Genomic DNA, 27,282 nt, shown 5'->3' with positions numbered 1-27,282 from the left:
ATTACTTTTAATTACTTTTAAACAGTAAATCCCAAAGGGGTTCTGAGTTCTAGAAATGCTTGACATGTTATCTGGTGGATTATTTTGACAAGTTCACACTGAAGAAAAATGTTTCATAGAAGTAATGGTTTATATAAATGAAAATTCATCTAGCACACTGATCAGTGACAATCACGTACGTGTTTCAAAAAGTTACACACTAAAGTTCAAATTGGATAACTTGAAAACATTTTTAGCGATGGCAATGCCACTTTGATTAATAGGACGAACGTATTAGTACTCCTGATAAAATCACACAATAGTTCATGGCTACAGATATACACCCATCAGGATGATAAGTATTTAATCATCTTCTTACAAAGTTGTTCTACAGACTTGTCAACCTTGCTAAAATGAAGGAAAGAGACTTGTAACAAGGAAATCAATAAAGAGAAGAGAAATGAAGTTGTATAGAGACTAACAGGACAGAAAGGACAGAGAATAGAACTGAAAAAATACATTTTTTTTTCTTGCCCCCCTTTTTTTTTTATTTCGCCCGCCCGACCCGCCTGACTATTCCATTGGAGATGAGAAACAAAAAAAAAAAAACCTCACCCTAATAAGAACGTGATGTCAAAGGTCACGCCTCGTACTCGTGACAGGCGCCTGGTACGAGCACGACGTGCTCTGCACCGGCGCCTGTCAGCAGACTCGGCCAAAAAAAAAAGTTGGGAAGGAAAAAAAAAAGTTGAAAATTTTTTTTTTAATAATTTAAAAAATAAAATAAAAAACTTTAACAAAAAATATATTTTGACTTTCAATTATATATAATCCTTAAAATAATTCTGGTTTGACGAAAAATAAAACAATATTCTCAAATAAATGCAAACTTATTTCATTTAAAATAATGTGAACATGGAATAAAAGTACATAAACGGTTAAAATTAGTTTGTAAGTGCGAAAAATATAAAATACTATAGCAAAAATAAAAAAATACTTTTGGCCTGAACGGCTTCCCATACACCCTGACCAGAACCAGATTTTTTTTTTGGCCTAACAGTTTTTGTAAGAGGGTTGTTTTTTCAAATAGACAGAATATATATCGAACCTGACTTTTTTTAGTCAAATAATATGTATCATTCATATTATCACGACATCTGTTGTCAGAACTAAGAATCAAAACTAAAGTCCCGGCATAAAATAATAAAAACACCAAGACATCGATCTCCTCAAAATTAACAATTTGTTTTAATATCTTAAAAGCTGAACAAGTACATTTAAATTATATATATATATATATATATATATATATATATATATATATATATATATATATATATATATATATATATATATATATATCTATAACTCGGTGAGTGTCAATCTGCTAAGACAGTGCTCTATACTGCAGTGGCAGAGCGCAATAGTTGTATATATATATATATATATATATATATATATATATATATATATATATATATATATATATATATATACAACTATATACGCTCTGCCACTGCGGTATAGAGCACTGTCTTAGCAGATTGATACTCACCGAGTTATATATATATATATATATATATATATATATATATATATATATATATATATATATATATATATATATATATATATAATTGACTGGATGTAGATAAAACCACATAAAAGTGCTCAATACGGGTAGTAGAGCGAATTATATACATAATATACATTATGTATATATATATATATATAACTATATATACAAGTTGTCTGATGATCGCGCCATGCGTGAAACTCCGAGTTACAACCAAGAAAGAGTTCCAGTACTACCAAAACTATTACGCTCTGCCACTGCGGTATAGAGCACTGTCTTAGCAGATTGATACTCACCGAGTTATATATATATATATATATATATATATATATATATATATATATAGATGCACGCCATGATCATGTACTCAGTACTCAGATCGATCATACAATAATATATGTTTCACCATGATAGCTTCTCGTTAACTGTCGTTGAGGGCACGATAACTTTCTCAAAAGGTCATAGGTCACATTATATTTCTTTGTGTTGACGTGTTGCGTCTGTGTTGCGTCACGTTTGACCCGTCTGCTTATGTCGAAATATCTGGCTTATCACAAGAAAACATCTCGATTATCACATACATATACACCCAGTGATAGTTTTGATGAGCTATACGATACACTGACGTAAAATTTGGTGAGTATTTTGATTTTATCGACGTCATTTCATGATAATAAAATTTGTGAAACTGAAAGTTTGACAACGGTCAATGTTTACGTTTCCGGGATGTTTCCGGGACACATAATTCGCTACTCAAATGTTTGTTAACTCGCGACTCCAGCTAGTTAGCCCTTTGGTCTTGGTCATTGGGCGATGTAGCGAAAAATGGATTTCCACATTTGTGACTTGATCACTATTTTAGCGAATCATTCCAAATAATCAATGCCTTCGAATTCAAAGCTCTCCCGTTATATGTATGGTGTCCAATCCATGACAAAATTACAACTCCTCATTTTGCTATTCTTTATTTCTTATTTCAATTTTACAACTCAAATATCTATTTTTCTGTTCTATATTCGCATTTCGAATATCCAAATTCAAATTTGTTATGTTAATTGTGAAATCAAATTTAGAACACTAAGATTGAAGGTAGTGATGTTGATTTGTAAGATAAAATGTTGAATCGTAGAACCGTGAAATCAAAATGTTGAACTGTGAAATACAATGTTGAACTGAGAAATAGAATGTCGCATAGTGGAACCCTGAAATCAAATGTGTAACTGTGAAATTGGGTTTAGAGGAATGAGTAGTCAAATGAAACAGGAAGAAGAGTAATCGAATGACGAACTGTACAATAGAATACAGAATTAAACATGGAAAATAGAATACAGAATTAAACATGGAAAATAGAATACAGAATTAAAAAATGGAAAGTTGAGTTGTAAAATTTCATTCAGAAATGAAAGTTCAGTTGTTTAATTGCATTCAGTTTTGGAATGACGAATTGTAAAATGAAATATAGAACAGAAAAATAGATATTTGAGTTGTAAAATTGAAATAAGAATAGCAAAATGAGAAGTTGTAATTTTGTCATGGATTGGACACCATATCATATTTGCGTCCTCAGAGAGAGGCATCCTTGAAAACCTATGTCGTATATTTGTGCTTACTTACTTTCTCATATAGTTTTTTCACAATTCTTTTTTCAGGCAGTATAAGTGACTGACAATTGAATGGATCATAGGAGAACAACCCAAGCAGAAGTCCTCAGAAATGTACTTGGCAAAGTAGAATCTAAAATAAATATATCGTCAATACTCGAAGAACAACGTGAGCAAGATTTGTTCCTTGCAGAATATCATGATGTGAGACTACATAGGTATGATATTATTCCTGATGGAAATTCATTATTCCGTGCAGTTGCTGCATCATTCCCTGGTGACCAGTCAGCACATCGTAATCTGCGAAATAAAGTTGTTGACTATATCCGAGAAAACAGTTCACAATTTCAGAATGACATTACACAAAATGTTGATGAGTACCTGGCTACCATTTCACAACCTGGATGCCCTGGAGGAATCCCTGAACTCAAAGCACTTAGTAATGTATTAGATATAAAAATCATTGTCCTAAGAGGGGGCACTGACGAAAAGGAACTGTATTTTGAGGAGGACTATTTTGGATCAACTGATGGGAAACAGTCCACTATCTATCTGAGTCAGCTTAGTAACAAGCATTTTGATGCGTTATTCCAAACATGCTTACCAAACCATACATATGAGAAATGGCTATCCAAACAACTGCACCTCATCGGATGTGATAACTTTACAGAATCCGATGCAACTTGTGATGGTGTCACGCAGTCTTCTGGTTGCCGCCATGATGCAAACTCCCTGCTTGAAACAAATAAAGGTAAATTATATATCATAACATATTCAAACAGGATACACCACTTCAGAAAATCAAGAATTTTCATTAACTTTGTGTTCTGTGGAGTCACTTCATGCTTTCATGTCACATAAATATCGCTCGATTATCAAGCAACACCATATTGATATTTTTTTCACCTCTACTGTTCTTTGAGTGATGCCCCATTGCTCCATGGGTCTTAGCAGCCACAAATATTAATTAGATGCACACTTAATATTCATGATGTTATCAAAAAGTTAATAATCCTTTAGAAGTCGTGAATATTCATCCAAAAAAATAGGCAATTTGTGACACATTCTATACATGTAGGTCTTTGAATCTCTTCTCACATCTACAAATGTAGCTCAGTGAGGCATGCGATGATTATTTCAAATTTAAACTAAGCTACCCACACAGTCATTAACATCATGTCTTTGTTAATCAATCACAGAATTCTGCCCAATAATCAGTTATTGCATATTCAGGATTCGCACAGTCCTGGAAGACCCTGAAAAATGCTACTGACACCCCCCCCCCTCGAAATCCCTTGAAAATGAGCGTGATTGATTGACATTTCTATCTGTGCTCTAGCCACTCATTCATATGATTCAGAACACTTCTAAATGTGAAATGGCGAAACTTTTCAAAGTGCTTTTTTTTTTTGTAATTTAAGGTTTTTATTGGGTGTTATTTGTAAAGTGTATACATGTCATGTTACATTCCAGTTCACAAAAGAGCAATGTTTACACTACAATCCATTACCATTTATGTTACATATGGGATGAGGGGGTCCATTTCTTTAGAAAAGGTATGAGTTTGTGGTTTTTCTTTGCAATAAAGTGTTCATATTTATAAAGTAGTTTACAGTTCTCTGAACACAGGAAGGGATTCCTTTCTTTTACAGTAGTAAATGTATTTTCTAACTATAAGGCTTATGGAATTGAGTAAAAGTGTCTCATCTGGGTGTGACAAAATTAGGCAAATTTTGCTAGGAACAGCTCTTAACTTAAGTGCTTTGCCCCATACAGTTATTATTGCTTCCCAGCTATACCCATAGTGTGTTTACAGTTGTAAAATAAGTGTTCTATGGTCTCTGGGACTGCATGATAGAAGCTACAGAGATTTGTTGGGAACTTAACTGGGTTTAATTTGTACAGTTTCTCGTTTGTGTACAGTATATTATGCAGAATTTTAAACTGGAACTCTCTTGATTTGCTATCGACTGTGACTGAGAATTTGTTTATACATTTTATGCCATTGTAGGAGGCCAACACCCAGGTCTCTTTCAAGTTTCTTTTCACTGCCTGGTTTGGTAAATTTTCTGTTGATGAGTTCTGACTTTAGTTTGTGTTTTGTGATATCTTCTATAGGAGTTGCAATACCTGATATGTTCATGCAGACATCCTCTATATACATGTAATCATCTATATTCTTTAAATTTTCTGGAATCGCATTTAAAATGCCTATCCACTTTAGTCTGAAAATTGGGTGATTTTCAAGGTGCTTTGCTGCACTGGTGAATCAAAATTCTTGCTAAGCCGGACAGTCAACGTTCGTTCCATGATATACTTCGCCCATAGAATGTGTGTATGTATAGTTCATTTGGCACAGCTATGTTTGTTGTGATCTTGTGTACTGCATAATTTGCTACCGTACTGTGTTCGTCATAATTATCGGCGACATAACATAGCCATGCATTGCAATATTGTAACAGTTAGCAAAAACATCAGATGTCAAATCCCAAAATGAACAGTACGTATTAATGGCTATGATGTTTTTTGAAACCAACAACTGCGTAGAGTGTTGACTTTCTTTAAAATGTTTCGTCATATATTGTGAGAGCCGTTGTTAATTACTTCTCGTCCATGTCAGAGAATTAGATGTCATTCAATAAAATAAATTTTGATCGTCAACATCCAAATCAATACGAATACCACTGGAAAACTGACGGAAAACCCCTGGAAAGCCCTTGAATTTTTTTGCACTCCAAGTGTGTGAACCCCGATATTGGGAGCAGTTACCAATATCCATAGGTACATTTGTCATATCACGACACTACTTATACATGTACAAAATGTACACTGTTTACATCATTCTAACAGTTGGGGTTAAATCATTTGCATTAACAAGTTGTGGCGTTCATGATTTCTCATTGAGTTAGATGGTGTGAAAATAAATCATTTAATCCACTGATAGCCTCTAGACTATGTGGTGCATCATTGATTGATAACCAGTTTGTTGATTAATTTTCTTGTCTTTTTATAGTTTGCGAAAAACCAAATTACAAAGCTTTGCTCTCTATTGCAATTGTTAATAGGTACGCTGAACAGAAAGCGTTCAGATGGTAATGGAGATGATGTCAGAAGAAAACGACCCAAAAAGTCTACCATCAGTGATTTCCTTGTATTAGTACATGAAATAGCTGGTGAAATTACAGATAGTAAGTAACATGTTAATATTAAGAACACTTTTTAATGTCCACTACATGTAAATAAATACACAATGTTATCACTAATATGAATATTCAGCAAAAAAGATGAAGAGAACCCTATGGCATGTGAACGCAAGGGTGCCATACTTTGGGATTTGCACATTAGCACATACAGTGTTCTCTATGGCTTTACTTTCATGAACGTAAGGAGTGAAAGTGCAGCAGAAACACTGCAAGCACAAGTGCAAATACCTTGAGTACTCACACTGACACACACACACACACACAAGGCATGGGGTTCTGATATATATAGGACATTTGTTTATCTAAAACAACAAATTTGTGATACTGAGTGACTTTGTGTGCAACAAAAGCTCAGATTTGCAAACTATTGGCATACAAGCATGCAATAATGTTTTGGGTATTGCACTGCGAGTGAAAAATACCACTAGTATCTATAGTCATACATAACTATTCTTATAGAAACTAATGTAATAATATGTAGGTGACTCACATGAGTATTGACGTCACCCTGTTGTCTTTGTTCAGTGATGATATTGTAATAAAACTAAGTTGAATTGGAATATGTAATGATTAATTAATGTTGTCTTTGTACAGTGCAGTGATCATGGTCCTGCTCCTATTCATTCAGTGTACTGGAGGAAGTAATCTCAGGCACATGTACACATATAGTACTTGTCTTTACATAATTGTAAGAATGTCTAAGCACACCCCCCCCCCAAAAAAAAAAGAAAAGAAAAAAAAAAGTATTGTTTCTGGTCAGTGCATGCATCACTTAAAGTTAAGTACCCCACGTAGTTCTTTTTTTGTGTTTGTCCAACCATGATGTCTGCAGATCAATGGGGAAACACAAAAATAACCCTCCCCACTTCAGTGAAGACAACTACAGAGCCAATCATGAACAAGCAAATGACATCTGCCCCACATACACACTTGCTCAAATGTACAAAATAAAAAGAAACAGTAACTGCCATAAATAGTAGACTGAGTAGCTGGTTGTTGACAATTTTTTAAAAATCGTATCATCGCACCATATTTGACAAACTGTCCTGACCAGATAGAATTCTTTTTGGGGGGTCAAAGACCTGAGCCAAATAGCCAAATATAAGTTGTAAAAATGTACTAAATTTCTTCTTTTTTTCCCCCAGAGGAGTGTAAAAGGCTGACAGACCTATGTTCAGAAAGGATACCTAGACGTGCTCTTCAGGATGTTAAACATCCAATGGATTTATTTCGTCTTCTTATTGACCAGAAACTACTGAGTTCTGACAAGAAAGGTCTCCTTGGTGATCTACTAAAACACATAAGGCGAATAGATCTAGTGACCAAGCTTGACCCTAAACACCCAAGCATTAATTCAGGTAATTTACAATAAATATTTACAAGATTCAAGAGTAAAATTTAAGCCAGGAACCATATATTGTTTCAGAGTTCCGTTATATTTTGTATAAGTTATTTTTTAGGAGACTCTTAAAATTCTTCATTGAACCAGTTTATTAGCAGTTCGAATGAATGGGATATATCATATAGTGACCAAGTCAAAGAACATAAATTAATGCATACATGTATATAGTACATGTATATATATATATATATATATATATATATATATATATATATATATATATATATATATATATATATATATATATATATATATATATATATATATATACATGTATATATATATATATATATATATATATATATATATTGTACATAGTATATTTTGTAATTGTAAAGTGTATTTCCACAAAGACTTTTGGCGAGAGATCTTTCTCTCACATTCACCTACATTATGGAACAATCTTACTTTTGATATTCATCACTCCAAGTCTCTTACATCCTTTCGCTGTTCTCTCAAGCCCTGTCTCCTTACACATCGCTCGTGAATATACGCGGCAGAATAAACCGAATCACTCATGAAAATAACTTCTGTATGCCCTACCATCCATTGCGAGGCCGTGGGGTTGTCATATAATTCAACACTGATGTTCTGTCTATAAATAATACCGTAAACCATATAGTTCACATCCAAGCTCCTCTTCATCAGTGGGTCTCCAGTTCTTTCAAAAAACCAAGTGTGCAGCTCATTCATACATATTCCCAACTGATGTTTGGGTTTCACATGCCTATTATGAGAATTATGCATCGCCATTGTTATAACAATTAGTATTGTGTTCAAGTGTATTCTAATGGTATAGTCAAATGAGAGTCCACAAATTCTTTTTTCTCTTTTTAGTTTCAGATAGAATTGCCTGGATGGTGACTTTCCTCAAAGATGAATATAAGAGACATTTCAAAAATTTTCATCCAATCCCATGGAATGATGAGGTGTCACTTAGTCTGACTAAAATCTACACCAGACTTAGAGTCGTTGAGAATGACAATAGAGGACAGTATGAGAAAGGAGAGGTACTTTCAAATGAGCATGATATTTTCGAAAAATCAGAAAATGGTTGTTCTGCTAGATGCATTAAGATCGATGGGGGTCCTGCAATGGGAAAGTCAACCTTCTGTAGGAAGCTGGCATATGATTGGGCATGTGATGATCTACCTCAGTTTGAGTTACTGTTTTTACTAGAAATGAGACATGTTTCAGAGAGTAAACACAGGCTAGAAGAAATTGTGTTTGAACAATTAATGCCTAAAGATGTACCTATCACACTCTCAGATCTTGCTGCTTACGTAGGGCACAACCAGAATTCAGTTTTATACTTATTTGACGGTTTTGATGAAATTAAACAAAAGTCAAAATCAAACTCTGATATTTCTGATGTAATCATGAGGAAAATGTTACCTTGGTGTACAGTTGCCACGACAACAAGGCCACATGAGTGTGACAAAGATTTGAAAAAGTGTGATGTACATTTTACAATTGAGGGGTTCACACCTGATGATGCAATAGGTTATATTGAAAGATATTTTAGTAAGGCCACAGATCAAGCTCAAAGTCTTATTTCTAAGTTGAAGTTACGCAATGTACCAACACTGCCTAATGCATACTGGAGAGAGAGTAGTCACAGTGATGAAAGAAGGGTAAACCATTATCAGAGAGAAAATGTTGAGGATGATGTTGTGATAAGGTTTGACGAGGAATTTGTTGGCAGTAGTTGGGAGCAAGGCAGTGCTGAAGATGTTGAGGGAGAAAGTGATGAGGAATTTGTTGGTAGTAGTTTGGAGCAAGGCAGTGCTGAAGATGTTGAGGGAGAAAGTGATGGGGAATTTGTTGGTAGTAGTTTGGAGCAAGGCAGTGCTGAAGATTATGAGGGAGAAGGTGATGAGGAAAGTGTTGTAAGTAGTTGTGAGGAAGGAAGTGTAGAAGATATGAGGACTGTTGATGGGACAGAAAGACGAATTCAGTATGATCTTCTTTGCAACCCTTTACACTTGTCATTTCTGTGTTTATTATGGGAAGAGAAGCAAGCGATACCAGCTTTAACTACCAATGTGTATTCTGAAATCTTAGAATGCATTTTAATGAGATATTGTCATAAGAAAGATATAGAACTAAACAATGGAAATGTACCAACACATCTAAAGGATGAAGTTACAAAGCTTGCTTCACTTGCTTATTCAGTCTATTCAAAGGGAGAGATGATGTTAGATGGAGAAAAAATCCAGTCTCCAATAATACAGTCCTTAGGGTTGTTAGTGAGAGATACAGGAATGTCAAGGATAAAGTTACAAAATCTGTGTTTTTTCTACCACAAGACATGGTTAGAGTATTTTACTGCTCTTCATGTCCATAATCTTGTGAAGGAACCTAGCTGTGATGTAGAGTCTGTAATTGGCAGTGTGAAAGATTATAATCAGGTTGTTCTTTTTCTAGCAGGATTCTTAAAAGACAAAGCTACAGTCTTACTGGAGATGTTAGGAAGGGAGATGTTAACAAAGTCTTATCAGGGATATTATGATATCACTGAAATGCTTTCTTTTCTCCTAAAGTGTGCATATGAAGCTTGTATTGATGTAAAGCTTTTGTCACAGTTCATACCTAATAATCTTGTAATGTATGATTCTCCATTGAAAGATCACTATGATGATACAGGAATTTCACTACGCAATCATGTCAAAGACAGAAATCAATTAGGCTATGTGGATAGTAGAGTTATTCCAGTGTGTACTATATGTACCATCAAAAAGATTACCAATAGCTATAATGATAGTGAACCACCTTTTACACTTAGTGTGGATGGTGATCTATCACCGGAAATGACAGAGAAACTAATTACATGTAGTATTACAAACTTCAGATGCATATGTCGTACCACAAAGTCTATTCAAGCATTGGCTAGAACAGTCGAGAAGTGTCACCACTTGAAATGTTTGATGCTTTACTGTACCATCAATATGTATGAGGCAGATCACGAGAAGAAATGTGATGCAATCAGAAATCTGTTTAGAAGTATCAGTTTGAATGGCCATATTCACGCATTTCATTACACCCTATTTTTAAAAGGGCCGTATATTGGAAAATATAGTATTTGCCCTTTACCTTTGACAGAGCTCATTGAGAAAGGACCAAAGGCTGTGTCAGTAGTATTGATACCAAGAATGCATTCCATGTTGTCTACAGTGCAGTCAGCAACTGACTCATCTTCTACCTTTCGTTTGCAACCATCACTTCATGACTTATGTAAATTTGTAACACAAAGTAAGCAAACAAAAAGATTTACATTCTATTTTTATAACAAGTTTTTTTTGGGGGGTCAGAACACTCGTTTGATTCAGTTAATGAATGCATTGGAATGTGCAAGTAAAACTTTTACATCTATTGGGCTAGGAGGAAATCTTGAACATTTACAGCATGAACCTTATTTTATAAGAGCATTGACTGGAAATGACAGAATAACCAATTTAGACCTACGTGTATGCATAAACTATTCATATGTCCCTGATCTCATCAGAAATACCAAGTATTTGCAGTTATTGAATGTACATTTACCTCAAAACAATGACTTTGTTACGGTTGAACATTATCAGCTGCTTGAAGAAATAGTACAAGCTGTCAGAGGTGATACAAATATTCTGAGAAATATAACATTTGTATTGCCACATATTTCTAAGCTTCACCTTGACAAATTCCTAAACCAATTAATTAGTAAATCAGATAGGTTTACAAGTACGATGTTGAGGTCTGTTACAGTGGAAATACCCTTAAAATACAGGCATGATAAAGACATAGTTGTAACATATCTCCAGAATCTGTGTTCACAAAGCCAATATGTTAGTATGAATGTTACAGATTCAGTTAAAGTTAATAAGCAAAGGTCATTCCTACGATATACTGAAGGATCATTATTTTCACGGGAAACAACACTAAAGATTGTCATTGCAATGCGAACCAAGGATGACTAATGTCAGGTAGTGTTCTTAAAATCTATAAATGTAAAATTCTACATTACATTATATCACAGTGAATTTTAATATTGTATTATAATGTAAAGTATTCAGAAACATAAAAGGAGATGTCATTGACTAAAAGTCTTGTGTATGAATTATCATTTCATATTTGCTCAGGTGTAAGTGTGTGTGTGTGTGTGTGTGTGTGTGTGTGGGGGGGGGGTTAGCTTCAACTTGGGGCAAAGATCAAATGTGGTTTTAAGTTTTATCATTATTTGAGAGAGGATGCATGATGCTGGGTTGGTGGAAATGTCTTTTCTTGGTCCCTAAGTGCAGCTACTAGTATGATAAAACTTAAAAGCAGTCTGAGACTCACCCTTTTCCATCTGAGGAAAAAGGTATACATATATTACTTATGTCAAAGGCATATTTACAGATGTTTAATTTTATTGATTTCTAACAAAAGGCATGCAAGAGAATGAGTCAACCTTCATGTTCAAATTTGACCAAAGATGATAAGATTAGCCCTACTTGCATATGGCATTGTTTTCATTCGGACCCCCCCCCCCCCTCTCAGTGCAATGTATGCTACTGCTATACAAGTAAGGTTATGAGATAAAATCCTATTACAGGTAGAGACAATTATAACCCCTTCCATTGATATCTTCATGGGAGACTACTATCATGTTCAGATTCTCCAAAGTCATAAATATCCTCAGAAATAACAAGAGGGTGACTGTATTGTATAATGCACAAAATTGAATTGTTCTTGAAAGATGGTAACTGTTTTTCAGAATTTGTGAAGAATTTTAAGGAGCAGTCAACTTTAAATATAAACTTCAAATTTTTTACTCCATTTTTCAATGTCTGATATGTTTAGTTTCATACTCTGTTGTCTTCACTCAAAGTCACAGCATTTTTTTTTACAATACTGTCATGTGTGATTTGGTGTATGACATCTCTCAACAGAGTATTAGAGTAGAATAAACCCTTTAACTAATGTCTTGTCTAATGTGTGTTTTACTTTTGTAATGATGTGGAAGGGACACTGAGCAAAGACAGCATTGAGTATGTACAGTTTGTGTGTGTGTGTGTGTGTGTGTGTGTATGTATGTATGTATGTATGTATGTATGTGTGTATGTAAATCCATCATTGACAAACTCTGACATGATGTGATCACACCCACAGGTTGATTGTCACCATTTGTGTCTCACTATGTGTCATGGATAAAGCCAGTACTGACAAACTCTGAGATGGCATTGTCACACCCAACAGTTGTCTGTCACTATAGACTCATGGCCAAAGGAAGTGAGCTAATGTGGTAGTGGTTGGTTGGGAGGGGGGGGGGGGAGCTACTCATATAGTTTACAAAGACAATAGAGTGTGAGAAAAAATTAAACAATAAGGGTAATTAGAAATCAACCAAATACAAATCACAGTTTCAAAATTTTAATAAACGGAAAAAATAACCCTAAATTCATGTATTGAAAACAATAATCATGAATAGTGTATTTGTAACATGCCTGTCATCCGAAGAGCTCCAAGCACTAACAACTGTTTACATACCACAGATCTATAGTGGCATACAACCATTTATAATTCCTCAACTCCCTGGGGAGTATACAATCCATTGCAGCCACTGGAAGTGTACAGGATTAAAGTATTCACATTGCAATATCTATCTTACCAGGTCCCCAATTTTACAGCTGTGTTGACTGAGGCACAATTTGTTTTTAAATCTTGCCAAAGGCCATGGATTTTAGCCAATCAGAAACAAATGACAGCAATGAGGCTTGATTCTGCAACCTTAAGATTCTAAGCTAGTCGCTCTATTAACCAATCGACCGTTATGACTCCACAATTAAAAAATAATTAATTAACTGTTTTTGTCCATGTAATTGATATATATGTAAATATTCGGTTTTTGCAAGGCGACAAAACACAACAATGTTATCTGAAATTGTAAACAACCAGCTCTTTATGGCAGAATTTTCTGAAAAGAATTTGACACGAATGTATTTCCTAAATATGAACAAAAATCAAATTTAAACAACAGTTTTCTGTAGTATTACTAGTAAATAATTTTAATAAAACACATTTTACTTAACATTTTAGTACATCTCAACTTTCTGTTTGCATGGAATTTTATGTTTGTGTGGAAAGGGAGGAATAGTTTTGTTGTTTAACTGAGCATGTTTTCCCAACAGCATACTTTACATATTTGCAGATACCATACTAGTCTGTATTCAGATGCAGATTATATTTTGTCGTATTCCTGAAATATGTTATATTTAAATACTTATTGTGTGCAAATACATAACCTATAGCATACAATCTAATAGTCAGCATGTACAATGCACATACAGAACGCGTGCTACTCACTCACTGAGGTTTTAAACGCATAAAATATAAAATATAATCTAGTTGTCTTGACTTCATGGAACGTCCTGCGCACACCACATTTAATTCTATAAATTTCAGCAGCAACAATAGTATTAAAGATAAATTACAAAAAAAAGTCAAAATGACTGTTGACAGTATTAGTCTGTAAGATATGCCGTGATGGGGCGCCCTCACACATCGGCCAACCCCTCTCACATCTTTATCGAACAGAGAGAGGAAGCAAGTGAGGGTGGAGGGACACAACCTATCTTACAGTTTATGTCAACTGTTAGGCTGTCAACAGTCATCTTGACTTTTTTGTAATTCATCTTTTAATACTGTTCAACTTAAAAGCATTGGACATTCTATGAAGTCTAGATTATATTTTATGTGTTCGAATCCTCAGTGAGTAGCAAGCATTCTGTATGTGCATTGTACATGCTGACTATATGATTGTACATTATGGGTTATGTATATGTATGTGCACACAATTATGAATTAGTATTTATTAATAAATAAATAAAACACATTTCAGGTTTTGTTTAAGAATACGTCAAATTATATCTGTTTTTGAATACAGACTAGTGCACTGTATGTGAACAAAGGAAATTGTTGCAATGGATCAATTCATTTCTAAACTCTGACAGTCATATGTAGAAACTGACTTTGGACCAAGACACAATTTTGGCTGGAGTTCCTTTATTTACCATATTCCATTGGTATGATACTGTTTTTTTTCTTCAAAATAACACATGCTTTTTACTCATTTTTTTTGTCATTTTAATAGTGAATAAACACAATTTGTTTTTGTTTTTTTGAATTACTACTGATCATAATTAATAAACCAATGATATAATAATGTAGAAAAATGCATTTTTTAAAATCAAAATTTAGCATTATCTTTGCTAAATGAATGAAAACACTACATAATTTGTGTTGTTGCAAGCTATGGAGAAACATAGATCTTGGAGATTCCCCTTCAAAATCTATGGGCGAAAATAGAATTGTATACTGGACTGAGATGTTGTAGAGTGTGGTTAGTTGAACAGCGCCACCAATGGCAGAAGATTGTATTCAAATACTGAGAACTACCATATCCATGTAAGTGTACTAAACTATGTTTTATTTTTCAGGCTGACCAGAAGAATCTCAAACATGACTTTTTAAGTAAAATATATAATAGACATCATTCACATCACCTTGATTTCTGTTGTCAGAACTAAGAATCAAGATAAAATCTACAAAACAATAAAAACACCAGACATCTCACTCAAAATGAAAATTTCTTTAATTCTTTGATTTTAAAAATTATAATTCTCTCTTTGAACTCTTCAAATATTTAAATTGTTGCAGGAATGGAAAATATTTCTTATAAAGGCACGAGAGTCTTTAACAGCTTTTTGTAACAACGACCTGTAAATGAGAAGAAATGGAGAAATATGATTAATAATGAAATAATAATAATCAACATAACTTGACATTATAAAGTATAAGTATAACACATTGCGTGACATCTAGACTATTGTTTTCAAAATATCAATATAGAATAAACAGTGAAGGAGACGTAATGATGTCATTTCATTTGTGTATGATGATAGGGAGTCTCACAAGGACGTCAAATGTGTACATGGTTGTAATTATTACGATATGACTTAAATATTATTATGCTTGTAAGACAACTAGAAGATGGAAAAAAAATTTTCATAAACCTCAGAGAGCTTTGTTTTATAATCATAATTTTAAAAAGGTGTTTTTCCTCCTTAAATAGTATTTTATTTGCATCAATTAGATAACATGATTTAAAAGTGAGATATTCAGAAAGAATCTTTAAAATATTTTATAGGTTGAAGGAATCTTAGGTCGAAGTAAAGAATTTACATTTCATCTGCAAGTGTTTCAACGGTCTACTGAACATATATACATTTGGTATGCTCTCGATTCACTTTAAAACTAGAAAAATACATTCTGGCTAAAAATTCATTTCTCCATCCATATGAAAAATATAAAAGACAAAAAGAGAAAATGTTCAGAAGTTGCCATAGTGATACTATTGATTACTGATGGAGCATTACGATTTGTTCCAGTCCAAAGTTGAAATGTACATTACCTGAATCGTTTTGCTCTCTTTGGTCCTTTCTTTGTTTTCAATCTATGGTATCCATCCTTGTTACAAGATGAACTCATTAACATAGATTCTTCCAAACAACTGGTGACGTCATCATAGTTTTCTTTGTTGTCATTGTTACGTGCAAATTTCTTATTAGGAGGAAGAACACTGCAAATCAAGGGGAGAGTCAGTGTGGATTAGTGGTACTCTACGAGTCATCAAAATATTGTACATGTGATGTGAAGTAGATTTTATTTGATTGTATGTCATATCATTTACTTTGCATTTGATACATATCACATCTATTTCAATCATGTTATATCAGAAAAGAACTAAAAAAATTACCAGCAACTCAGTAATTCTTGTGAAGTATGCACAGTTATAATATGTTACGATACATGATATGTTCAAAAATCTTAATCATTTACTCACCCACTGTCAAGTTTTCTTTTCAATGATTTTACCACTGCCTTAGGCTGAGATTCATTGGTATTAGCTTTATATGATGTCTCTTGTACATTCAGATTATCTCTCAGTGGTAAATGATTAACTTTGTGAGTTGGACTTCCTGAACTTTCCATCAATACAACGACAGTATCACAACCTGTCCTTGCTCGTTTTGTCTTGGTGTTGTTTGGACTGTATCATAGCAACAAGATAAGAAATATCATGAAAAAAGTTGCAGTAAAAGTAGTTTATAATACACATATTGTAGAGTAAGTGAAAATGAAACCGTGATTTTAAGATGAAAACCATACCAATGGCCTGTTGTATGCATGTCATTTATAGTTCTATGTATTAACCATGTGTGTTAGTGTGAGTGTGAATCTCAGTGTGTGTGAGTGAATCTCAGTATGTGTGTGTGTGTGTGTGTGTGTGTGAGAGAGAGAGAGAGAGAGAGAGAGAGAGAGAGAGAGAGAGAGAGAGAGAGAGAGAGAGAGAGAGAGAGAGAGAGAGAGAGAGAGAGAGAGGGTGTGTGTGTGTGTGTGTGTGATTCAGCCTAGTATGTGGTGTCTCTCAATGTAACAATCTGTACACAATGTTAGCAGTGCAATACTAGGCTTATAATTAAAGCAATTGAATGAGTTAACTTTTCACTAAATATGAACGTTATAAACGAGTGTAGCAAATAAGAAAGTGTTTTACTTTAGTGTTAAGGGTTGTAAATAATACCCATTAAATTTTCAACACAACACAATATGTTTTTGACATGCATGTATTACATGTAACGATAACGCACATTAATATTGTTCTATTATACATTCACATAAAATATATAAATAAGAAATAAAGTTTTTACCTTTCAGAATGTTTTCTCTTCAACGACACCCTTTCACTAATGACTTCATATACTACTTCCGGTATGACTGCTGACGTCATAGTTGGTATCGCCTCTGTTAGATATTTCTCTGCAAGCTCTACATCCTTTGTGTTTTCACTTAGAAGTAAGTTTTCCCACTGATCCCAAGACAATGTATCGTCTGCTGGGACAGCTGTGGATGGAGTAGTTACCATAGTAATACTATATTCAGAGACAGAGGAAAATATATTTCAGTCATTTATAAATAAACCTAAAAGAAATTGCACAATTTTTTCGACTTTTTCAGAAGTCCATTTTTGTTTTATGATTATCGTAGAAATTGAAAAATAAAATCAATAAATTACCTTTCGTCTTCTAATTCTTCCATTGTTTGTTCTGATTTGGTTACCATGTCAACAGACATTGAGACTGATAGACAAGGCACCGACTTCAACAGATACTGTTCTGCAGTATTCTTGTCATCAAAGTCACCGTTCTCAATTAAATCGGCCCATTCATTCCATGACATGCTCTCTGTGTCTGTTGACACGTCGTAGGAGCTATAACATGACACACAGGAATATAGACAGGTTAGAACACTGTACGGAAATTGTAAGGTTAATGAATACCCTTAAACTCAGAACGATAAATTCCATAGCTTACATTATATAATTTATAAAGGGTATATCTTACCTTATGTCTGGTGTTGATTCTTGGATTTGTGAAATTTCGTCTGAATCTTTTGTAAAATTGGGATTTTCTATCGCACACTGTACGACTTCTAGATCTGTAAGTGAAAAAGTTCAACTTAATGAGGGTTTGTTATTGTCGGGTCATTTATCAAACACAAACGCCAAACATAACCCGGAAGCATGCTGGATTGAAGAAATTTGTTTTGTATTTTTTGGATGAAGAAAATAAAATTTGTCACTACAATTTTTTGTCCACTTACCCCAATGTAGATTATAACTCTGACCAGCCATTCTGTTAATCACAATATTCTGAATCTGTAGTTATAACACGTATTGAAAACGGTTGAATGAGCATACGACGTTATCTCTAGCGAAGTTTCTCAGTGAATGTGGTTGTCGTGTATGTTGCTACAACAAATGCGTGCGCATATAATGCGAGCGTGTGTGTCGAAAGTGTTGTCACAGCAACAACGCGCGAGTGCATGCGGTGCATGCATGTCTTCGACGCGAGCCGAACACAAATCATGCAAATGTTATACATGCACATCGATGTAGGCTATGTAGGTGTCGTATAAACATAGTCCCTAAAGTACAAATTAAAACAGACATTGCGAGCAATAGATTCTTTATCAGTGATTACAAGGTGCATCAGTATTCATTATATACAACCGGGTATAGCATATCTAATACTAGTAAAGTATACTCTGATGAAGGGGCTGAGGTGGGGGTGGGGGGAGGTGCTGGAAAGTTGCCGACAAATATATATTAATCAAATCATATCCATAAGCCCCCATTGCTTCACGTCAAAGGAAATGTAAAGGATATCTAATTAATATCGTATTTCTTTCTTCTCATAATGACATAGTTTGATAAAAAGTGAATATTCCTGTCCCTAAATTTACATCGGAGTACTAAAAATTATAATTTTTTATATCTACAAATATTATTGTTTTGTAGAGAAGGATGTTTTTCAAATGCCTCATCACCGTTCTCGTCTCGCCTACGAACATTTGCATTTGCAGAGTTTGAAAAGTATTTTTTTTTAAACAAATAATACTCTCATTTTCACTTTATTTCTTCTTTTTTTCTCATCATTTGTTTCAAAGAATAAAACCACTAATACAGTGTATATGCATTTTAGGAATAACAAAATACATGTAGCATTGTTGTTGATAAATAAATGATACACTGCATAATTTGTTGTATCTTGTATAATCTAAGTATTCCTACTACTATATATCTCCACCTCTTCAAAAAAATATCATTGTTAGAATCTATTCATTTAAATTTGTGGATGCAACTGGTAGCAGCAACTGTTTAGAATGTGAACAGCGCCACCAAAGCCCAATATCACCTTTGAAGAGTTACACAATTATCACTTTTACTATAGCGCCACCAACGGAATGAAAGGACGCCATAAACAGATAAATCTGTAAAATATCGATCCTAACATTTTTTTTGCCAAATAAAAGATTTCATTCATATTATCAAGACATCTGTTGTCAGAACTAAGAATCAAAACTAAAATCCACAATACAATAAAAACACCAAGACATCTCCTCAATATTAACAAAGTCTTTAATATCTTGCAGTTCACAAAATACATTTAGATTTCTATCATTGTTTTAAATACTTTAAATATTTCAATTGTTTGTGCCTTTAGGAAAAATGTTTCTAATGAAGGCACGAGATTTCTTAACAGCTCTCTGCAACAACGACCTGTAAACAAGATGAAATGGAAAAATAATTAACAAATATTTAATGAATAAAAATTAACATAATTTGAATTAAAGCAGATCGTTGTGTGACATCTAGATAACCTTTTCTCAAAAGATTGATGTACAATAAAGAGGAAACGTAAGTCCCTTAGTTTGGGGGAGGGGGAAGGTTGAGGGGTGAACTAATTATAAAATTAATTTTCATCCTACTTTCAATATGTCAGTACAGTGTTATGTATTATTTTATGTCCATTTAGTACATTTTTTCCACTCCAAGAAATGTGTTTTCCTTTTTAAAAAAAAGGTATTTTAGTTGCATCAGTTTGATAACACAATTATGAAAGTCGCATATTTGAAAAAAATCTCCAAAAATCAATACTTAGCCAATATAGGGTGAAGGAATAGGCCAAGGGTCTTAGGCAAAACTATAGAATTTAGATTTCACTATCCAACAAAAATCTGTCATCTGTCTCCCTAACATTTAAATACCATTGGCAAACTATCGAGTTTATTTTATAAGATGCACTGTCCTTGGAATAAGAGTCATTTCTCCATCAATATGAAAATGAAAAGACAAAAAGAAACTGTTCAGCAGTTGTCAGACCGATACGATTGATTAATGGGTAACAGGACAAACGCCCCCCCCCCCCCGGACAAACGCCCCCGGACAAACGCCCCCGGACAAATGCCCCCCGGACAAATGCCCCCGAACAAATGCCTACGGTAGGACTATGGCTCACAACTCACCCAAGAAAGTCATGTTTTTTTGGGTTACTTAGCATTTCTACATTTCTATTAATGATGGAGCTCTGCGATTTGTTCCAGTTCAGAGAATGACCGAAGAGCTGAGGTTACGTAGATCTTACCTACTGACCAGCATTATAAAAAAAAACAAAAGTCTATGATAATCCCATCATCAGAGAAATCTCACACACAGGATAATGTAGCATAAACTAGTTCTTATACCATGCACGAGCATGTCAAACATATGTCAAATAGCGCCCTCAACATGGCAATATGCTAGTACGTACGGATATGATAAACTTTGGACACAAAGCTGTAAACAATTACATCATGTCATATGAATGTAACTTTAAGAGGCATTGATCGTTAACAACTCGCGTGTTTGACTCTATCAACAATTGATAACGAGACAAAGTCAATAAATCGCTGTGCATAGTGTAACAAATAGACCCATTTTTTTGAGCTTTTAACGCTGTACAGTGATTTACTGACTTTGTCCCATGATCAATTGTTGATAGAGTCGATATTTTTTTACTGACATACTTTGATAGATATATGAGACGTTAAACCGTGTGAACTCTACACAAAGAAAAACCGTTAAAGTTTTAATTCTGTCATCGAGATTACATTTTCAGTTCGTGAAACTAAAATTCGATCGAGAGGATCCCGGATCGTTTACATGACATTTTAGAACGATTTATGTTTTCGGACATTCAAAATTTCACGGACGTCGATAATTGAAAGCCGTTCTCGTGCAATACGCGTCTGAGTCCTTTCCAGATCAAATTCACGAGGGTAATTATCGGCTGTTAGCAACGAGTTCCAGGCTTATCTGCTATCAGCAACGAGTTCGAGGCTTATCAGCTATCAGCAACGAGTTCTAGCAAACATATACAGTTGAGAAATACGTGTACAACAAATTGAAAATGGCATCACAAAGAAGTCACCAAGTAAGCAACTTTTAACTTGTGTACATATCTTTTAGTGAGGAGACAACATCGAAACACTGTCAGGTTTATTATAAGCACTTTATATTTAACAAACTGTTACAACTTTAAACTTGTTTGAAATATTCTGCACACCATTTTAAGTATCACCAAGCTTTTAAGCGTACTAGCGGCAGGTACTGTTTTTTTTACTCCCCTAGGTCTGCATTTATACAGTTACGTCGGTGAGTACGAGCGTTTAAAAACAAATATTCCAAGTTTGTGGTACGACGCCAACAGTGTGCAAATTGCAATCTCCAGTGGATTGGCAAGAATAACAATGTCAAAATAAGACATATGATGGCAAATTGGTACTGATTGCGAGCAATGTGTAATGTGACAACTTCAGTCGTAAGAAAAAAAAGCTAAGAACTACCTCAAACAAAAATGCCAAATTATAAAGGTCACAAATCCTGGTTGATTAAATATTATATTTGGTACCCTCTAATGTAGCTAAGGCATTGTCAGCAGGCGGTCCTATCACATATCCAGTGTGTGTGTGTGTGTGTGTGTGTGTGTGTGTGTGTGTGTGTGTGTGTGTGTGTGTGTGTGTGTGTGCGTGTGTGTGTGTGCGTGTGCGTGTGCGTGTGCGTGTGTACGTGTGTTTCAGGTGGGGTTGGGGTAGAGAGTGCTGCTAATCACACATCTCCAGAGGTCTGTTTGAACTGTCACATGGCAGGCGGGGTAGAGAGGAGGAAGAAGTTTGTGTTCCGGGGAGGTTGAGATGATTAGGATGCTGGGGCATATTGAAAATGACCGATATATTTTCTTCTCACCCTCTGCCGTAAATTATCCTCGTTACCTTTCTATGACTATGTCTGTCTGTCTGTCTGTCTGTCTGTCTGTCTGTCTGTCTGTCTGTCTGTCTGTCTGTCTGTCTGTCTGTCTGTCTGTCTGTCTGTCAAAGTATCAATACATATGCGTAAAGCCTCATTATCACTGGAAAGGTTAAACTGTAACTGCGTCATGTTACATGTCCTTGCTACACCCTTGCAATTGCTAAAATATCAAATTTTGTTGCCGTTATTAGGTTGATTACGTATACCTTCGCCTTCCTAATATTGTCAACAATCCATTGAGTAAGAAGTTACGACCAAACAGCGAGCGTCGAAGAATTGAATTTACAGAAAGTAATATACAAACCTTATTATTATCATCTGCCTGTCTGTCTGTCTGTCTGTCTGTCTGTCTGTCTGTCTGTCTGTCTGTCTGTCTGTCTGTCTGTCTGTCTGCCTGTCTGTCTGTCTGTCTGTCTGTCCATCTGTCTGTCTGCCTGTCTGTCTGTCTGTCTGTCTGTCTCTGTCTTGTCTGTCTGTCTGTCTGTCTGTCTGTCTGTCTGTCTGTCTGTCTGTCTGTCTGTCTGTCTGTCTGTCTGTCTGTCTGTCTGTCTGTCTGTCTGTCTGTTTGTTGTCAATGTTTCATTTTATATGTCACATAGATTTGGTTGATTTAATATCACTGGGATTTATTCTGTATCAAGTAGCACTTTACACTGATTAACTCAAACTAGAGTGACTGTTGAGTTTCTGAATTAGCGGCACAATGTTCCTTTGTACATATAAACGTTTTTGTTACATCTTACACAAACAAAATATAGGCACTGATAACGAACACGCATATGAAATGTTACATTTTACCTTACTGAGAAAACAAATAAACAGCTTTGTGCACGTGTTTGAATATTCATTGTTTCATCCGATAGTGATCTTGATTTTTGTTCATCTTGAGATAAAATGTATTATTTTACATACGACATTGTAATCGAGGCTTGTGTACTAAAGGAGATGCTGACTAAACCCATTGTTCTTCAATGTGGTAGATTACACAAGTTGGCGATAGCGGGTGGTTACTCTGTTGTACAATTCCAATCACCCTGTGATAGTGTTAACATTGAAAGTCCCAAAACACTACACTGCAAATTTATGAAACTTGAACTCCATACTAAGACTATAATTACACAAACACCCATTCAATAGCCTATCACTGTTGTATCAGCATGTTGCAACAACAATTTTAGTTTGTGTCTTTCTTAGTAAACTGAAGGCTCCAGAGTAATATTTTTGCATTATCAGTGTCCGTATTTTGTTTGATATAATTTGTTAGAAAAAAAACATTGCGTCAGACATAGAAAACAAATATCTTGCCACCTAAATGAAACTCTATAGTCACTCTAGTTTGGTAGCAATTTCTTCGTGAATGTCACTTTTATATTTCCGATATTTACACCGTATCCCGACTCTCATTTTGTTTTGTTTTCTCTTCCTCATTTCATTGTATTAAAGTAAAAGAGTCCGGAGTGATATCACGCACAGGTAGGTTCCCTTTGTACAAATTGTAGATATTGTCTATCAAATAAATGTAGTTATCATAAATTGAAGCCAACATAATACCAAAAAACAGGAACTGTTATTAACCATTCAAATACCCAAATCATTGAACTAATTGCCCAAACAACAAATCATACCTGTAAAGAAATGAAAAGACAACTGATCGTATTAGAATTAGGCATACTGATATTGCATAAAGGTAGCAATAGAAAAAAATAGACATAATTCAATAATTAAATACTCGAATAAAGATAGGCGCTGTAGTCAATGAAAGTACAAACACAGGACTTTACTTGTTTACAGAATACATAATACGCGAAAAACTTAAAGATAAAATTACTCCTAGCCCAAATAACCTGTAAACAGCTGACGTTTCAGGATTAACTACACAGAGAACAAGGATAGATATTGTAGATAACCTACTAGACTGCTTTCTCACAACGGGTATGCTAGGAGTCTTGGTGTTATAACTTTTGTTATAGTTTAAACATATTTTGATAAAATTGCAGCAAATACTTGTTAATACTTTACGCAGTGAAACATTCAAAATTATATTTGCTATCAATTTTATTTTTAATTTCAGTACTAATTCAACATGGATATCGGCAAGGTAAGTTAGCTTAGATTAATTAGGAAGAATTCGCATTCGTTTCTTTAGCTTGACTTCAAAACAATCTGTTTATATTCATTAGAGAGCAAATAAGCATTTAAAAGTTGAAAAGTCTAGTATAGATAGTGAAACAATAATCACTAAGTTCATTGATCTATACCGTTACCATAACAATTCATTTTTATGAGTTATATAAAAACAAGCCAAGTGTCAATCACATGATCTTTGAATTTATAATTAGATTAAAAGGACACATACATTATTCTTTTATATTATACATATATTTATTGGTTTATTAGCTTTTATCAATCAACTTAAAAGGTTAAAGAGTAATTCAAATTCTCATCAATTTCTTAAGATGACCTATTTTTTCTGTTTCCCTTTGACGAGACTGTTTTCGTGTGACTGGCTAGTCCCTTCGGCAACAAACGTACGCTATCGGCCGAATAATGTCAGTCAACATGTGTACAATATCACCAGCAGGTATTAGTGACTACTCCGTGATACCTTCTTTATTTCAGACATAGAAAACACATATATTGCCACCTAAATGAAACGCTATAGTCACTCTAGTTCCGTGTTATATGTCACTTTTATGAGTATATTTGCGATATTTCCACCGTATGCTGACTCTCATTTGTTTATTTTCTCTTCCTCATTTCCTTCTATTAAGTAAAAAAGTCCGGAATGAAATCACACATAGGTAGGTTCCATTTGCGAAAATTGTAGATATTGTATATCAAATAAATGTAGTTAAATTAAAGACAGAAAAATACATAAAATAGGAACTGTTATAGCCATTCAAATACCCAAAGCATTGAACCAAGATTTAACACTGCTAATTTAAGAAGTACGCGATTATGCAGTGATATTTATTAATGTTCTATCAATCCCTTTTAATCGTTACTACGTGTTTTCAACAATATCCCACAAACTTTGCCTTTGCCAATACCATTCAGATTTGCACAAACCTTCTCATCCATTCCGTTGGAAGACCTACTACTAACTGGAGTTTCTAAAAACAAAACTGCGATTAATCGGTGATTACAGATTTTATATATAAATTACTACCCTTGCATCAGTTGTCTAGAAATACTTCTGATCAGACCGTCGTTTTATCATAATAGACAAGTAAAACTGACTTTGAAGTTGCCGAAAAGTCGTCTCGGTCTCGTTATAACACTATCACGCTATCAAATAGAAAACAGACACACACTGATACAAAACAACATTGGATATCTCTGGTGTAAGTTCACGCCTGATCAGTTTGTCTATGTCTGTAAACGTTAGTCATATTTGCCATATCCAGTATGACTAACTTTCACAGACATAAACAAATAACAGCATGGCATTAATCGTACATCTGAGGCACCTGCTATTGTTTTTGTATCAATGTATCATATGTGACAGTATGTCAGTTTGATAGACTGTGATAGTGAGCAGGTGTTAATTGTCTGCTACTGATAAAATGATGTTCTGATCAGTAACATTTCTAGACAACTGATGCAGTGGTTGCACTTTCTTTGAGTTAAGGGCATATTCCTGTCGACTCGAGTATAGCTTATATATTGCAATTGTGTTGTTTCTTTCAGCTGAAACACCAACACCGAAAGGCGATAGACTACCTACACATATATTATCACCAGCAGGTATTAATCACTACTATCATAGATTTACAAACTAATGTAAAGTTTATTACCATTTTCCTAATTATCAGTGACTGCGTGTTTTGTAACAAACTAAAATCCAGATTTAATTAAAGTGAAGTAGTCTGTCTAAAGGTAAATACATGTAGTTTAATAGTTAGGTATAAAATAAATATATCTTACTCATGACCGATTATACATAAATTACAAAAGCCTATATGCACATATATAATATACGCACGCCATGATCATGTACTCAGATCGATCATACAATAATATATGTTTCACCATGATAGTTTCTCGTTAATTGTCTGCATGTACATGAGAATTTTTTTTTCTTTCTATCCCTTTAGCGTAATATTGGTCAGAGATAATTAACTCTAACATTTAGCTCTTCTGATTGATAAGTGAAAGATTATACAATGATATTAATGAAAATTCGTTCCACCACTTCTATTAATTATTACATTATTTCCAGCTTTATCGCACAACTCTGCCTTCGTCCAATACCATCCAGAACTTCGAAAACCTGGAGCAAGGACACATTTTAGATGTACGCGTTGGAAAGATGATATGGTCACTAAACTAGCCTGTACATGTAAGGACTACATTTTAGCTACATAGAAAGCATTGTCATTTTAAATAAATAAACTCAATATGTATATATATATATATATATATATATATATATATATAAGAGGAAAGTCATAAATTGAAGGAAAAGCGCTCAATACTGAGAAGTAGAGCTGTATTTACACAAAATACACAAGTTATGGTACAGAGCCGTTACTCACAGTTTCACGCTTGAATGCGATCTTCAGACGACATGTATGTATATATATATATATATATATAACTTGGTGAGTATCAATCTGCTAAAACAGTGCTCTATACCGCAGTGGTAGAGCGTAATAGTTTTGCACTGGTGCAAAACTATATATATATATATATATATATATATATATATATATATATATATATATAATTTTGCCATATGGATGTATTTGTTTCCCCAAAAGACAGACGATTCTTCAACCTTAGTAATAATATTATAATATTCACATCTC

At 34.2% G+C, this 27,282-nt stretch overlaps 1 protein-coding gene across 1 annotated transcript; it reads left to right on the top strand.

The window, feature by feature from the left end:
- Window positions 1-2,052: 2,052 nt before the first annotated feature.
- LOC144445699 (uncharacterized) lies at window positions 2,053-11,886 on the top strand. Its single transcript, XM_078135343.1, has 5 exons — window positions 2,053-2,191; window positions 3,205-3,907; window positions 6,222-6,344; window positions 7,505-7,717; window positions 8,599-11,886. Exons 2-5 carry the CDS (start codon window positions 3,229-3,231, stop codon window positions 11,715-11,717), a joined length of 4,134 nt encoding a protein of 1,377 aa, XP_077991469.1. The 5' UTR covers window positions 2,053-2,191; window positions 3,205-3,228; the 3' UTR covers window positions 11,718-11,886.
- The last annotated feature ends 15,396 nt before the right edge of the window (window positions 11,887-27,282 follow it).

The sequence above is a fragment of the Glandiceps talaboti genome, chromosome 14, assembly GCF_964340395.1.
Source record: "Glandiceps talaboti chromosome 14, keGlaTala1.1, whole genome shotgun sequence".
NCBI classification, from domain to species: domain Eukaryota; kingdom Metazoa; phylum Hemichordata; class Enteropneusta; family Spengelidae; genus Glandiceps; species Glandiceps talaboti.
Note: the sequence above shows the minus strand (reverse complement) of the source record. Positions and strands in the feature narration are given on the sequence as shown.